Source organism: Ornithorhynchus anatinus, chromosome X2, assembly GCF_004115215.2.
Source record: "Ornithorhynchus anatinus isolate Pmale09 chromosome X2, mOrnAna1.pri.v4, whole genome shotgun sequence".
NCBI lineage: Eukaryota > Metazoa > Chordata > Mammalia > Monotremata > Ornithorhynchidae > Ornithorhynchus > Ornithorhynchus anatinus.
Genome location: NC_041750.1, coordinates 8,798,452 through 8,812,484, shown reverse-complemented (window position 1 = coordinate 8,812,484; position 14,033 = coordinate 8,798,452). Strand labels below are relative to the sequence as shown.

The 14,033-nt window shown below is 48.8% G+C and overlaps 2 protein-coding genes across 18 annotated transcripts in view; one reads left to right on the top strand and one right to left on the bottom strand.

Annotated features, from left to right (window-relative positions):
• IER2 (immediate early response 2) overlaps positions 1–14,033 on the top strand; it is a 70,144-nt gene that overhangs the window by 45,716 nt on the left and 10,395 nt on the right. The window lies entirely within an intron of this gene.
• CACNA1A (calcium voltage-gated channel subunit alpha1 A) overlaps positions 11,957–14,033 on the bottom strand; it is a 187,571-nt gene continuing 185,494 nt past the window's right edge. For 10 of the 12 annotated variants that reach the window (XM_029052646.2, XM_029052655.2, XM_039910448.1 and 7 more), the window contains one exon: positions 11,957–12,767. In XM_029052646.2, the coding sequence (XP_028908479.2) occupies positions 12,075–12,767 (693 nt within the window). In that variant the 3' untranslated portion in view covers positions 11,957–12,074. The remainder of the gene's footprint in view (positions 12,768–14,033) is intronic. The other 2 variants (XM_029052659.2, XM_029052656.2) reach the window with 2 other exon arrangements.

Below are 14,033 nucleotides of genomic sequence, written 5' to 3'. Positions count from 1 at the left end.
TTGCTTTTTCAGTACACTTTTCCTTCTCCAGATACAGTTGCAGGAATCTGCCCCCTTCCTGTCCCCGCCCCCCCATGAGCTAGCTTGGCAGAGCCCTTGGAAAGCGTCCTGCTGAGGGTTGGCTTCAGAACCATCAGCCTTTTCACGGCTTGTTCCTTTTGGTTCCATCCCCAACTGAGGGAAGGCGCCAGAGGCTAGCAGGAAAACCAGACCAATTCAAGGAGGTGCTATTTTCTGATCCCAGATTTCTCTTCCTTTCTCTCACCATCCTCTTATTCAGCAGTTCCAGAGGCGAGGGACTCAGTCTTCTACCTCCCTCCCCAGAAATAATCAGCAATGTCACCGCTCCCCACAGGTTTTTCTTTATGCGTATCAAATCCATGACTTGAGCACCTTGTGTTTTCCTTCTCCATGGGAGGTGAAGTCGCGCAAGTTTAAAGCAGTGATGTTTGTCAGGTTTTTAGCCTAGGGAATCGAGTATGACAAGTGCCAGTATCTCCGGATTCTCTCTTTTTTATGGTATTTAAGTACTTATTATGGGTCGAGCACTGGGGTAGATAGAATTTTATCAGGTTGGGCATAGTCTTAAGTGGAGAGCTTGGAAGCCTTTGTCTTGCCCCTTCTGGGAGAGATCAGGTGCTCACCTGGTTTATATAACAAGTAGGATTTGGTGCTGGTCCATGTATCTGTGTTGATGAACCATCTCCTCCCTTTCCCTGGCCCTAAGAATGTCCATCCCCTCCCCCTGCCCACTTCAGAGCTCAGGCTTTATAATGATATTTTGTCCTTTTCACTGTCCACTCCGAAAGGATTATTATTCAGCAGAGCAGGGTTGTTCCCCTGTCTCTGTTTTCCAGCTCCAGCTTTAATCCCCAGGCCAAATCACCATATAATAATAATAATTATGGTGCTTAAGTGCTTACTATGTGACAGACACTGTTCTAAGCACTGGGGCAGATGCAAGGTAATCGGGTTGGCCACAGTTCCTGTCCCGTATGGGGATCACAGTCTTAATCCCCACTTTACAGATGAGGTAACTGAGTCACAGAGAAGTTAAGTGACATGCCCAAGGTCACACAGCAGGTAAGTGGCGCACAGGGATTAGAACCTAGGTTCTTTTGACTCCCAGCCCTGTGCTCTGTCCACAGTGCCATGCTGCTTCTCTCCCTGGCTGAACTGCTACAGTTCCAGCCCCAGCCTGGATCACTTCACCAGATGTTGACCTAATCATAATAGTAATTGTGACGTATTTAAGTGCTTACTGTGTGCCAAATACTGTGCTAAGTGCTGGGGTAGATACAGGATAATCAGATTGGTCACAGTCTATGTAGGAGGGAGGACAGGTATTGAATTCCCATTTAACCGATGAAGGAATGGAGGCAAACAGAAGTTAGACGACTTGCCCGAGGTCACCCAGCAGGCAAGTGGTAAAGCCGGGATTAGGACCCAGGTCCCCTGGCTCCTAGGCCCGTGTTCTTTCCTCTAGGCCATACTGATGCCACCTGTCAGCTCTGATTCATTCAATTGTATTTATCGAGCACGAACAGTGTTCGGCACACTGTAAGCGCTTAAATACCAACATTATTATTATTACTGAGTGCAGAGCATTGTACAAAGTGCTTGGGCGAGTACAACACAACAATAAACAGACACATTCCCTGACCACAAGGAGCTTACAGTCTGCAGTCCCTGTTCCCATCCGGCCGTTGAGAAGGCTTTCCAGAACCGCTCCCTTAGAGCCTGCTGTTCCCCAAGGACCATCGTGCCTCCCTTGCCCTGTCACCCCAGTCCGTGTTCCTGACTCTCTACCCGACTGGGTTCCTCAACCATACTGGTTCTTGCGTTTTCCACTCTGCTCTCCCCCTCCCCCCAGTATGACTACCCAAGCCTGCCACATCATACCAGCTCACTCCCTGCAGCCTGAGCCCTGCCAAGCCAACGGTCCCAGGCCTAGATCTCCTCCAACCATGTGCTCTCACACTACCCACTCAGCCTTGTCCACTCCCCTAAGGAGCTTCCTCTGTGCTGGTGACAGCTCCTTTTCCCCATTCTGGGCTTAAGGGGAGAAAACTGCTCACCTTATGGCCTCGCCTGTTCTCACTAATGCCCCACTGAGGCATGATCGTGAGGTGGAAGAGTGTTATGGTGGAATACCAACATTAAATTCAATAGCGCCATCAAGAATAAATGCTAAAAGAGCATTACATTGGAAAGGGAGCTGCCCCTGTGTTGCTATTTGCCTCTGCGAGTAGCTCCAGCGCAAAAACTGTCCCTAGCTTAACAGTCTCGATTGTCCCTTGCTCAGTGGGGAGCAAGTTTGGAGGCTAAAATGAGTCCTAGAATCTTCCTTTTCAGTCTTCCGTGGACATAAGAACATGGAGAAGAGCCATCTCACCTGTAAATTAAATGCAGTTAAGTTCAAATCAATCCCTTTGATCCTGCTTCTGCCCCAGTAATTTTAACAAAAGGTTTTGAGAGGTTCAACTGAATTTATTCCTGCCCTCCATGACCATATTTTACAGAGGGGGATACTGAAGGATAGAAAGGATTATGGCCCAGTGGCTCATAGGGATCAGCTGGCAAAACATGAATACTAGGGAAGGGAAGTGGCCAAGTGAGAGTCAAAGCTCTGCTCTTGCCTTTCTGATGGTCTCTGCTCCTCGAAACAGACCTTTCAGCAAGTTTGGCATATTGGGATTTTACTGTATTGGGATTTGAAAGGGGAAGTGCTGGTCAAAGCGATTTGATCTGGGAACATTTTTCTGAACCACTAGGAACCTCAGTTTCTCACCTGGAAAGTGGATATGACTTAGCCTCCACATCATCAAAAGAGGCTTATTTATTTGCCTTCTCTCCTCAAGTGAGAAGGGCTGATAAATATTTCACACTCCTGATTTCTCATATCCGACCTCCAAACAGTTTTACCGTTAATCCCAGATGCTTGAGAGCAGATTACTAATTACATCTGTGGCCCTCCCTGGAGTTTACAAAATCCTGCTTTCTGTTTCTTTTAAAGCGGCTCTGCAGGAACCATTTCTCGCTCCACTTGGAACCGTACCCTAATGCCCCTAAGAATCAAGGCTGCCTGAGGACTCATCCACTCATGCGCTCATTTTAAGAGTTTTATGCATAGGTATTTTTGGATTTAGGGAAGCGACATTTCTCTAGAGTGATTTTTCTCTTCCCATGGCCCCCACAGGTATTTTGGCTCAATTGCAGGGATGGCTGGTTAACTTCTCCACAAAGGAGAGAGAAGGTAACTGGTTGGGCTGTTCTCCTCAAGCAGTTCAGGTTTGTCTTCTCTTATGCCGTCGAGTCGTCTTCGACCCATAGTGACGCCATGGACACATCTCTTCCAGAACACTCCACTTCCACCTGCAGTTGTTCCGGTAGTATATCTGTAAAGTTTTCTTGGTGAAAATATGGAAGTGATTTACCATTGCCTCCTTCCGTGCAGTAAACTTGAATCTTGGCCCTTGATTCTCTCCCATGCCGCTAGGCCTTTGGCAAAAGACGGCTCGCGGTGCTGAGGGTGTGGGGATAGGGTGAAAGGCCATGCATCTTTCGGGGTATCTGAAGCATGAAAACAGTTCCGAAAGTGGAGTGCCGAGTAGAAGGAACCCAGGCCTGGGAGTCAGAGGAGCTGGGTTCTAATCCCAGCTTCACCACTTGCCTGTAGTGTGACCCCGGACAAGTCACTTCCCTTCTCTGGGCCTCTGTTTCCTCAGTTGTAGATTGGGGATTCAGTACCTGTTTTCCCTCCTACTAACACTGAGAGCTTCACTTGGGACAGGGACTGTTTCTGACCTGGTTAACTTGTATCTATCCTAGGTTCATTCATTCAGTCGTATTTATTGAGCGCTTACTGTGTGCAGAGCACTATACTAAGTGCTTGAAAAGTACAGTTTGGCAACAGATAGAGACAAAACCTACCCAACGATGGGCTCAGAGTCTAGAAGGGGGAGACAGATTGAGGTGAGCAAAGCTTCAATTCTAGGAAACTGACTTTGTTCCAGGAGTTGGTTGGTTGTGATCCTGTCTTTTTTTTAATGGTATTTTTTAAGTGCATGGGGCTCACGGTCTAAATTGGAGAAACGAGGGTTTAAAATGGGGATTAAGACTGTGAGCCCCCTGTGGGACAGGGACTGTGTCCAATCTGATAAATTTGTATCTACCCCAGTGCTTGGCACATAGTAAGCTCTTAATAAGTACCATTATTATTATATCATTACAATAATATAATATCCCCATTTTACAGATGAGGTAACTGAGGCACAGAGAAGTGATGTGACTTGCCCAAGGTCACACAGCAGACAAGTGGTGGAGCTGGGATTAGAGCCCAGATCCTCTGACTCCCAGGCCTTTCCACTTTCCACTAGGCCACACTACTTCTCACTAGGCCAAGCTGCTTCTCTTGCCATTTGAAGTTCGCTATGATGTTGGGGGAAATGTTCAAAGAGCCAAATGTGGTTCACGTGGGAGGTCCAGGTCTTGCAACCGTAGAGAAGGTGGGACAACACTACAGCTCTAGAGGCCTTTAGTTGGCCTTGAAGTCTGATATGATGGTGCCATCCTCTGTTGACAGTCTTCCCAGAGGATGTGCTGGCCTTCTTAATTCTCTTTTCTTCTTTGTCTATCAGTTCATTGCGCCGCCTGTGTAACAGTACGGCGTTGAGCTCTGTGTTGCTAGTATAGATTTTTGCTTGATGTGTGGCTTCCCTAGTGCAGGCCGATGCATCACCTTGGTTTTCTTTAGACTTATCGTCAGTTCATAAAGCCTGACTGAAGTGGCAAAGCAGCTTACGATCATTTGCATGTCTTTTTGGGAGTGTGCCTTTCCGGCACAGTCATCGGCACACAGGACTTTTTAATGACTGTAAGGCTTTATATAATACACAAAGTCTTTTGCTTTGGAAGAGGTTTCCTAAGCAGCAGCCCAGTGGATAGAGCGCAGGCCTGGGAGTCAGGAGGACCTGGGTTCTAATCCCGGTTCTGCCATTTGCCTGCTGTGTGATGTTGGGCAAGTCACTTCTCTGGGCCTCATGTGTAAAATAGGGATTAAGACTGTGAGCCCCATGTGGGACAGGGACTGTGCTCAACCTGATTATCCTGTATCTACCCAGCGCTTAGTACAGTGCCTGTCATAGAGAAAGCACTTAACAAATGCCATGAAAAGAGTGCTTAGTATAGTGCTCTGCACTTTGTAGAGGCCTAACAGATACTGATTCATTGCTGTAGTCCCAACTCAATAGTTGGTAAAGTGCCATGGTTTTTCATCGAAGGGTCTCATCTTCAGTAACAGAAGGCATGTCGAGGAGAAGGATGAAATATTGTTGCTATCCCTTCTGGATTGCATTCTTGCCTGTGACAAGGGTGGAGCCATCTTTACCCTTCAGAGATGTCATGGTCACTTGTACAGGGCCATATCCCATTGTTAATGATGCAGAGTACTTTTTGGTCTCCTGGCGGTCTATATGGCCCTGGATCTCTCCTAAAGACAGACAGTGCCTCCAAGGGAGAAGGAGAAGTTCAGGTGCCCGTTGACTCAGTTCCCTCCCACACAGTAGCTGCTGCTGCAGGAGAGCAATGCCAGGTAGGAAACAGCCCAGACAAGCAGAGGGGTGGGCAACGATGACCTGAGCGTGTTCTGGGCTCCAATTCCAGGCCAGTGATCTGGTGAGGGGAAGCGACAGTGAGAGTGGCCCTTTAGGTTTTAGATTGCTGTGACATCCCTGACCATGCTTCTCCAGCTCTGACATCCCTTCTACTGCCAGTCAAGGGCCTGGAACCAACACCTTTTAGGATGAAGAGTTTTGCGTAGGCACTTCAAGGGATGCGTGAGACCTCGGGTCTCTGTGTTTTGCAGATCTAGGGGGTCAGTGACTAAGATCCAGGAAGGAGGGCAAGAACAAAAGGTCTCTTGTTCAAATAGACCCTCTTTTTTTCTCCCTGCTTTTCTTTTGTACCAAATACAATAGTTCTTTCTCAGGGTGTTTTACAACCACCCATGGTTGAGGGAGAGGGTCCAGACCAGCCACACAGGGAACACGCATTCTAGGCCTGAAGGTCCAGAGGATCTATGTTGAGGACACAGGGAGGCTCAGAAAGGTGGGCCAGATTTGTGGACGGAAGGCATGGGCCCATACGTGCATGTGGTTGGTAGGCCGGGCGGGAGGGTGAGTTTGGTCAGGACAAGGTAAAGGAGTGAGGGAAAGATGAAACTCAGTTGGCTGGAGGGATGAGGGGGAGGGGCGGTGTTTCATGAATCACGTTAAATTACTAACCTGTAGCACTTAAAAACTATAACTGCTATCCTGCTTAATGGGTCAAGACTTCTTGAAACCGGAGATTTGAACATATGTCGCAAACCCTTCCGCCCCCCCCCACCCCCCCAGCCCAAACACACACACACACACACACACACACAAACGCACACAAAATGCAAACAAGGAGCCACAAAATCATATTTTTATCAGCCAGTCGACATTATGCCCTTGTCCACACTGGGCAGCATGTGAAGGAGGAGAGGGAGACGTTGGGAAGGTGACTTCTCTCCAGCCGCTTACTCTCTGGAGCTCAGGGACCATCACGCCCTTTGGAAACCGCGGCCAACGGCATATAGTGATTGTGGCCCTTTGTCCGGGATAAGCCAGAGAAGCTGTTGGCTGGTACTGGTGCTGTTGTCGTCCGTGCCTGTGAGGCAGAGAGAAGCCTTCTTGGTCTCAGGCCAGAGTTCTGAATATGGGGCTTCCCAGGCCTGTGCACAGGTGCTTGGCTCTATTCAGCTGCTGGCCAGTTGCCTCATTTCTCCCAGACAGTGTGGGTGCGAGGTGCCCTTTGGAAAAGTGGGACGCTTACTCGGTCTCCCCACCCAAATTTGGCTTCACAGAGTGATCACCATCATGGATGCTAAGGGGAAGCAGACTGCTCCAGTCTCTAGCACCACCTCACTCTCCCCTAGTTTCCCCACCTCAGCTTCTCCTTGGACAATCTGCCAGCGTCGCTTAGAGCCTTTTGTGGTTGCGGTGATTCGGCTCTGGGTCCCCCCGAAGCCCAAGAGTGAGCATCTTCACCCCAGGAAAGCAGAACCGCATGCTTGGTCCCTGCCCGTTCCCATGTGATCTCATTGGCATCCAGCTCGTGTGAGGGCATCGTCCCCCACATCCCAAGTTCCCCCTGGGAATGGCTTTTGCGGCAGGGAGGGGAGAGCAAAGTTGAACATTTCAAACTTTGGAAAACCAGTTTTACAGATGTTGAAAAAACTTGGGCTTCATCCCTTTGCTGGCAGTGACCATTCTGGGGAAATGGTATAGAGAGCTGAGAAATCGGAACCCAGGTCTCTTGAGAACTGAGAAAAAGGAGTACATGGAGGCTTAAAAAATGTCTAATTCTACTACCTTCACACTTTACATGATATAGCTCTATAGATATATATGTGGGTGTGTGTATAAATGTGTTCAGACATACAGTACATATATGTAGCAGGTACACATATAATATACTGTACATATTTTTTATATATATATATATAGTCTATTTTTTGGCTAGCTGGTCCATAAAAGCGTCAGTTGTAAAAAGAGGCCATCGGATTCTAGATAATGGCTTTCAAAACCATGCAAGGCTTCTACTGTTAATGGGAGTGTCTCTGGCAGAGTGACTCCAGGACAGTACCTGGCTGCTTCAGAGTTACTCGCTGCCTTCGCTTAAAAAAAATGAGAACAAAGCAGCAAGAAAAATTGGAGCATCTCTCCCCTCCACCCTTCCTTCCCCTGATACTTTCTTCTTTTCGATATTGACAACTTTCCCATCGGACAGTGGCAGCAGAAAGCGAAAGATGAGGCAGAGTGGTCACGACTTTTGCAGAGCCGTCCTGTTTCTCTAATTAATCCTCCCGGGTACATCATCGCTACTTCCCAGATGGGGAAATTGAGGCAGAGAGCAAGGTCACATGGGGCCCAGGCAGGACAGGGAGTGTGCCCAATCTGGTGATTGTTATCTACCCTAGAGTTCAGCAGAGTGCTTGGCATAGTCAACACTAAATAAATACCCTCAATATTACCGGGGAGCAGAGTTAGCTCTAGAATGCAAGGTTCAATCCTGTGCCTGCCCCAGGGAGTGGTACAAGCCTTAACTGCCGAGAACTCTAGATGCATAGGACGGGGACTACAGGAGTGTCACAGGAACAAGGTAATTCTCATTCCAGTTGCTCTTTTCCCTAAAGATGTTGTACTGTATTCTGTTTTAACTCTAAAAATCTTTTTTTCCCCGCGGCCTTTTTCTTTGCCCCTAGTAACCTTGACTTTTCTGCCCCATTTCTGCTGATCCAGGAGGGTTAGATTTCCCTAGGCCACAGATTTCTTGTTCCCGATAAAGAATCTTCCACGCCTCTGGGCTCGGGGAAGGTAGTGGATTATGATGATGATGATGATGGTGGTGGGGGTGGGTGGGTTAGAGACAGGGAAACCACCCTTTCCTTTTGAAGAGCTGTTTGGGCGGCCTGCATGGTTGTGAAAGCCAAACTCTGCACATCTTTTCCAAACAAATAAACAGATAAGCATCTAAAGTATTTTTTTTTCTTTTTTTCTTTTTTTTTTTTTGGTAACATCCAGCTGACACGTGCATCAGATACTCACAGAGTTTCACAGTGCAGGATTGTGGAGGAAGTTTTACAGACAGTTAAAAATAAGAGAGAGGAAGAGAGAGAAGCGCTGCAAAGTTTATGAATCAAGGATGCTCATTACGAACAAAGCATTGTGGGATCTTTCCATTTGACAGCCAAGAAAATAGTTTCCATTCCACATCTGATCACTTGGTTGTGTTGGGGGTTGATCAACTAGTAGTATCACCTGGCTTGCATTAGTTATTTGGTAATGCTTGCATTTTTTTTTTCCTATTTAGGGACAGACACAGGTGAAAGGGCAATGGCTTCAGGAACAGCTCCTAAATTTGATTAGCGGCACATTTAATTCTTTGTTAGCCAATCGCCTGTCCTAATGCTCTCAGCTCCCACCTCAAAGAGATCTTGTTCCTAACTGGTCCTTTCTTCCGATAGGTTCAGGACCCTTTGCCGCCACGGCCCACCTCAGTCCACCCATGACCCCCATGGGCAAGTCAGGGGCTGCGCCCCCCTTCCAATATTAGGCAATGTGATGTTTGGAAGGGATGGGTTTTCTATTACAATTCCCTTCAGGGACAGACAGACTAGAACCCAGCTCCTTCTAGAGCTCGGTTCCCTGGCTCATTGGTTTCCGGTGGCCTCCCTGAGAATGTGCCCCAGAGGGCAGGGCTGGGAATGTGCGATGGACTGGGTCGGCCCATGGGAGATGGCCATTTCAGGTAAGGATTAGCCAGAAAAGGTTTGTCCCCGGGGGGAGGTTAGCTTCCCATCTGGAAAAGTCATGCTGGCATCTTGGCTTCAGGTGAGACCATTGGTATTGGACAAACCCAAGAGGATGGGGAGGAAGGCATCTCGGAGCAGGAAATAGATGTGGGACCAACCATCGGGCCATGAGGTGTTTTTGTTTCCTCTGCTGGTTGACTACAACCCAGCCGGTCTGTCTAAACTTGACGGCAATTCTTTCTCTCAGGGGGAGAAAGGCCACCGAGGGCTGGAGCAAGCCATCTCTCGGGTCATTGGGCAGAGTCGAAGGAGAACAGATTTGAGTCACACCGGAGGGACATCAGCTGCAGCAGCTGTCTCTTCTCCGAGGTTCTGGGACCAGTAGAAAACACACCGTTTGACCTATGCTTTTTTTCTCCTGTGGTCTCTGGGGAGTTGCATCTTGGCATTTAAAAAAAAAAGGGAGGTGTCCTGGGCCAAAGCAAGGGCTGAATCTCTGGCTTCCCTATTACCTCTGATCACCTAGAAGAGCTGAACCTGCCATCCCCACAATCCAATGCTCCATGCAGCTCTGTAGAGAGAGAGAGAGAGAGAGACTGACAAGACAGAGACAGATCAGACCAACTAATACCAGGCTCTGCGGCACAGTGCAACAAGAGAATCTGTCAAATCAATTGGGAGAGAAAGTCTTGGGGAAGGACACAGACAATTCTTTGAGATGACATAGCAAACAAACTTTTGAATTTAAACTTTGCAGAGTGGATTCCTCCAACAGACCATATCTACAGAGTTTCCGTTAACAACCAAGTGCGAAGTTCTCTTGCGCCAGTCAAAAGGGGTGAAACACTAGGGATGGGCAGGCTGTCAAGCTCTCCTCATCTTGCACAGGAAAAGGCCACTATTTCCCTGAAAAAGGGGATCGGAGAGAATTCACCGGGACGTGCTGGTGTTCCACATGCCTGGGAGCTAAGAAGGGGCAAGGCAGGATGGACAGAAGGTGCTGGGAATCCTTTCCAAAAACCCAAATTTGTTGGCCTGGAAAGGCGAGGAGGCCTGGCAGCTGCCAGCTTGGGGAGAGGAGGCTAGCGCCGAATCTTGAGCTCCAACGTAGGGAGCCCCGTCTGGCCATTTCCAGTCGGTTTCTTTACCTAACTTGTGGTGCAGCCAGCCCAGAGTCGCAGGGGGAGAACTAGCTGGATGCAGCAGCTACGGAACCTAGGGAGGGAGATGGCAACAGGGCTGGCCAATCAATCAATAGATGGAATTTACTGAGCGCTTACTACATGCAGAGCACGGTACTAAGCGCTTGGGAGAGTTCAGTATAACAGAATTAGCCAAGCTTCAGTGACGAGTTTCATCGTCTTTCTTTCAAGAAATCAGTGAGCTGTTTCCATCTCTCGGCCAGATGTACACAGCACTCACGGTTGCCTTGGGATTTTCGATGAAAAAACTTTTTTTATTGTTTTTTCTTTAAAGTTCTCCCTCACCGGTCCCCTGCCAAAAAAATCCATTTCCCTGATCTTTCTGGAGAAAGAGAGCTTCTGAGCATTTACCAATAGGACTAAGAACATGTCAATCAATTTCATTTTGTTCAATTTTTTTTTATTTTATTTTTTTTTGTTTTTAATTTTCATGCAATAATTCACAGTCCCAAGCCCACAGTTTTCAAACAAAGTAGGAAAAAGGAAAAAAGAAGCAAAGGAATTGTTTGTTTTGTTGTTTCAAGCAGGACCAAATATCAGAAAAAAATGCTTCTTTTCTCAATTTTTTTGTCCTTTTTTTCCCCATTTAGGTTTTTTTTTTTAAATTATTTCTGCAGGCAGTAATAGTAGGGTTTGGTATAACCAGCAAGCACTCGTGTGTGTGTGTGTATGTGTGTGTGTGTGTGTGTGTGTGAGAGAGAGAGAGAGAGAGAGAGAGAGCGAGAGAGAGAGAGCACAAGAGAAAGTGAGAGAGACTGTGTCTGCATGGAAATGTTGTATGTTTCTATTGCATCAGGTCCCTCTTCACCACGGAGATGGCAGGCCATTAACTTCGTTGTTATTAACCAGGGATAGGAAAAGTTTAAATTGAGATGATAAAACTCATCAATAGACACATTTTAAAATTTTTTTCCTTCTCATTTTTTTTTATTTGCTAAACTTTTTTTCTAACATGTTTCCGCAAGTTCTTCAAAGTTGCTGGACTAATTCACACCATGTTTGGTTGTGTATCTTTTTGCCCACTCGTAGTGGATCTGGCTTTTGTTCTTGGAGGCGTTAAGCTGGAAATTGCGTGTTGTTGGGGGGTAGGGGAGCTCGCCCCTGAATGGTTTCATTTTTTCCCCCAAGCAACACTCCCCAACTTGTTCTCCTATGAAGATTAAACATACTCTGAACCCCATTCCCCTTCCCTCTCCCCACCCCGCCCACCCCGCCCGAGAGAGTTTCTTAATCCTCTTTTGAAAATCTGTTTTTTGTTAGTTTCTTTTTCTTTTTCCCCACCCCCCATTCCCCAGCCCACCCCCCCACCCCGTCCCCTGTCCCCTCCCCCCTCCCCCACCTCTTCCCTCTTCTCCCTCCATCTCTTGCTCGTTTCTGGTTGGCAAATTTCAAGAAGAGCTTGAAATCGGATCGCTTTTGTTTTTCTTTCCTTTTTGGATGATGATGGGTTCTCGTTTTGTCCCCTGTCTGTGTGTCTGTCTGCATGTGTGAGTGCGTGCGTGTGTGTCTGTGTGTAAAACAAACTTCCAGACTTAGCACCAGTCATCGTCGTCAGTTTCGCTACAGGGTTCGTGCAGTCCTTTCCGCGAGCCTGTCCCTCGAGGCTTGGTCAGTCCGTGGCTGTGATAGTAGCCGTTTGGTAAGCGCCGTCCATGCCGGGAGGGCGAGACCGAGGCTGGGCCCCCTGCCCGGGAAGTCCTGGGTGACCTCCCCGAACCGGAGGAGGCGGGCGGTGGTGGCGGCTCGTAGGCGAAGGCGGCTTCTTCGCTCCCCGGGCCCTCGGCGTCGTAGTCTGAGCTCCGGTAGTAGCCGCTGTGGTGCCGGGGTCCTGGGTGCGCCTCGGAGGGGTGGGAGCCGGCGGTGGCCCATCGGCCGCCGGCGTGGCGGTACGCCCATGGTGAGTCGTTCCGTGGCGGTGCCATGGCGTGCCGCTCCATCCCGGGTGACCGGCTGCTGCCGTGGCTGCTGCCGGCTGGTCGCTCTCCCCCCTGGTGCTCAGAAGGGAGGGTTGGGTATCTTCGTGGCCCGGGGGGGGGTGCTCTGCAGGGGTGCACTGGCTGCTGCTGCGGCTGGGGACCTGTGTCCGTGGCCTTACGGATCACAGGGGAATAGGACACGTGTGGCCGGGGTGTGGAAGGGGTCTGGGGGAGCTGACGGCGTCCGCGCCTTGGTGTGCTGGTACCAGATGTTGAGGGGACTGGGCTCCCACTTACGGAACTACTGCCCTACACGAAAATTGAAACAAAGGAAATCAAAAAAAAAATATACAACAAAATCAACCAAGAAGAGACGGGGGAGAGACACAGAGAACGAGACGGAGAGAAGGAAGCAAAGGAAACAAAAACAGATCGGGGGGGCGGGGGGGAAATCAACGGAAAACGGAGAGGAAAAAGGGGAAACCAAAGTTTTAATGGAAAAAAGGAGAAAAGCAACAGCCACAAGAAGGAAGGGAAAAAATAAAAAAAAGACAACAAAGAAGAAAAAATTAAAAAAACAAAAACAACCAAACACAAAAAAGTGAGAAGAGAAATGAGAAATGGAGTTTTGTAAGTTTCGGGGTTTAAAATAGCAAAAATTCCAAAAATTACTCACACGTGTCCAGAGGACATAAATGATAATTAAAACAAAAAGGGCAAACCAAGAGTTAAAGGAAAAAACCAGCAGGGCTGTGAGGGGCATGAATCATAACTGTTACTGTCCAAAAAACCAAAACGTGATTCAAAACAACTCAAAAGAAAAGTAGCTGCAGTAGAAAAAGGGGTGGCCAGCAAAGGGAAGAGGAGGAGAGCGCACTGGATTTGTGGTTCGTTTGGAACAGAGCTGCCCGGGGTGGGGGGTGGTGGAGAAACAGCCCAAAGACCCTTCTAATTCCCTTCTGAACCTTAGGCCCATCCTTCCTGGTTACCCCCCCCCCCCCCCCCACACCCTCCCACCCTCCCCCACACCCCACTCCTAACTCCACGGGAAGCGAGTTTGTTCAACCAGAGCATGCCTGAGCACTCCTCTGTGCTAAGCTCTGACCCTCAGGCCTGGCCCTAGCCCGAGCCTAGAGGGCCACAGCGAAATGGAACCACGGGTCTAGCTCTGCTGGTGTTCTTAGTGAGGGCCCCCGTGAATACCCGCTTCCACTCCACTCCAACCTTAGCTGGTCCCTGCCAGCTTCTCATCAGCAGCAAGACAGCGTGACTTTGGGCCAGCCCCCTGCCGGCGGTTTGCAGGGAGAGGCACAGCACGCGGAAGGCCAAAGGTGCGGTAGACCTGAAGATGGGCATCATCTCTTCTTGGGGCTACCTGGCTTTCTGGACCGGCGTCTCGGGGATCACTCCCTCGTACAGAGCGTTCTCACTGACGAATGGAGTGGCCTTACAGACAGTTAGAACTGCCTCCTCCAGGAGAGGTGCATATCTTTGGGGAAAAAAACGTGTAGGGAGAATCCCAGACCCATTCTCAGAGGAGTGGATGCCTCCAGGTCCTCTTGAGCACCCCCTCCC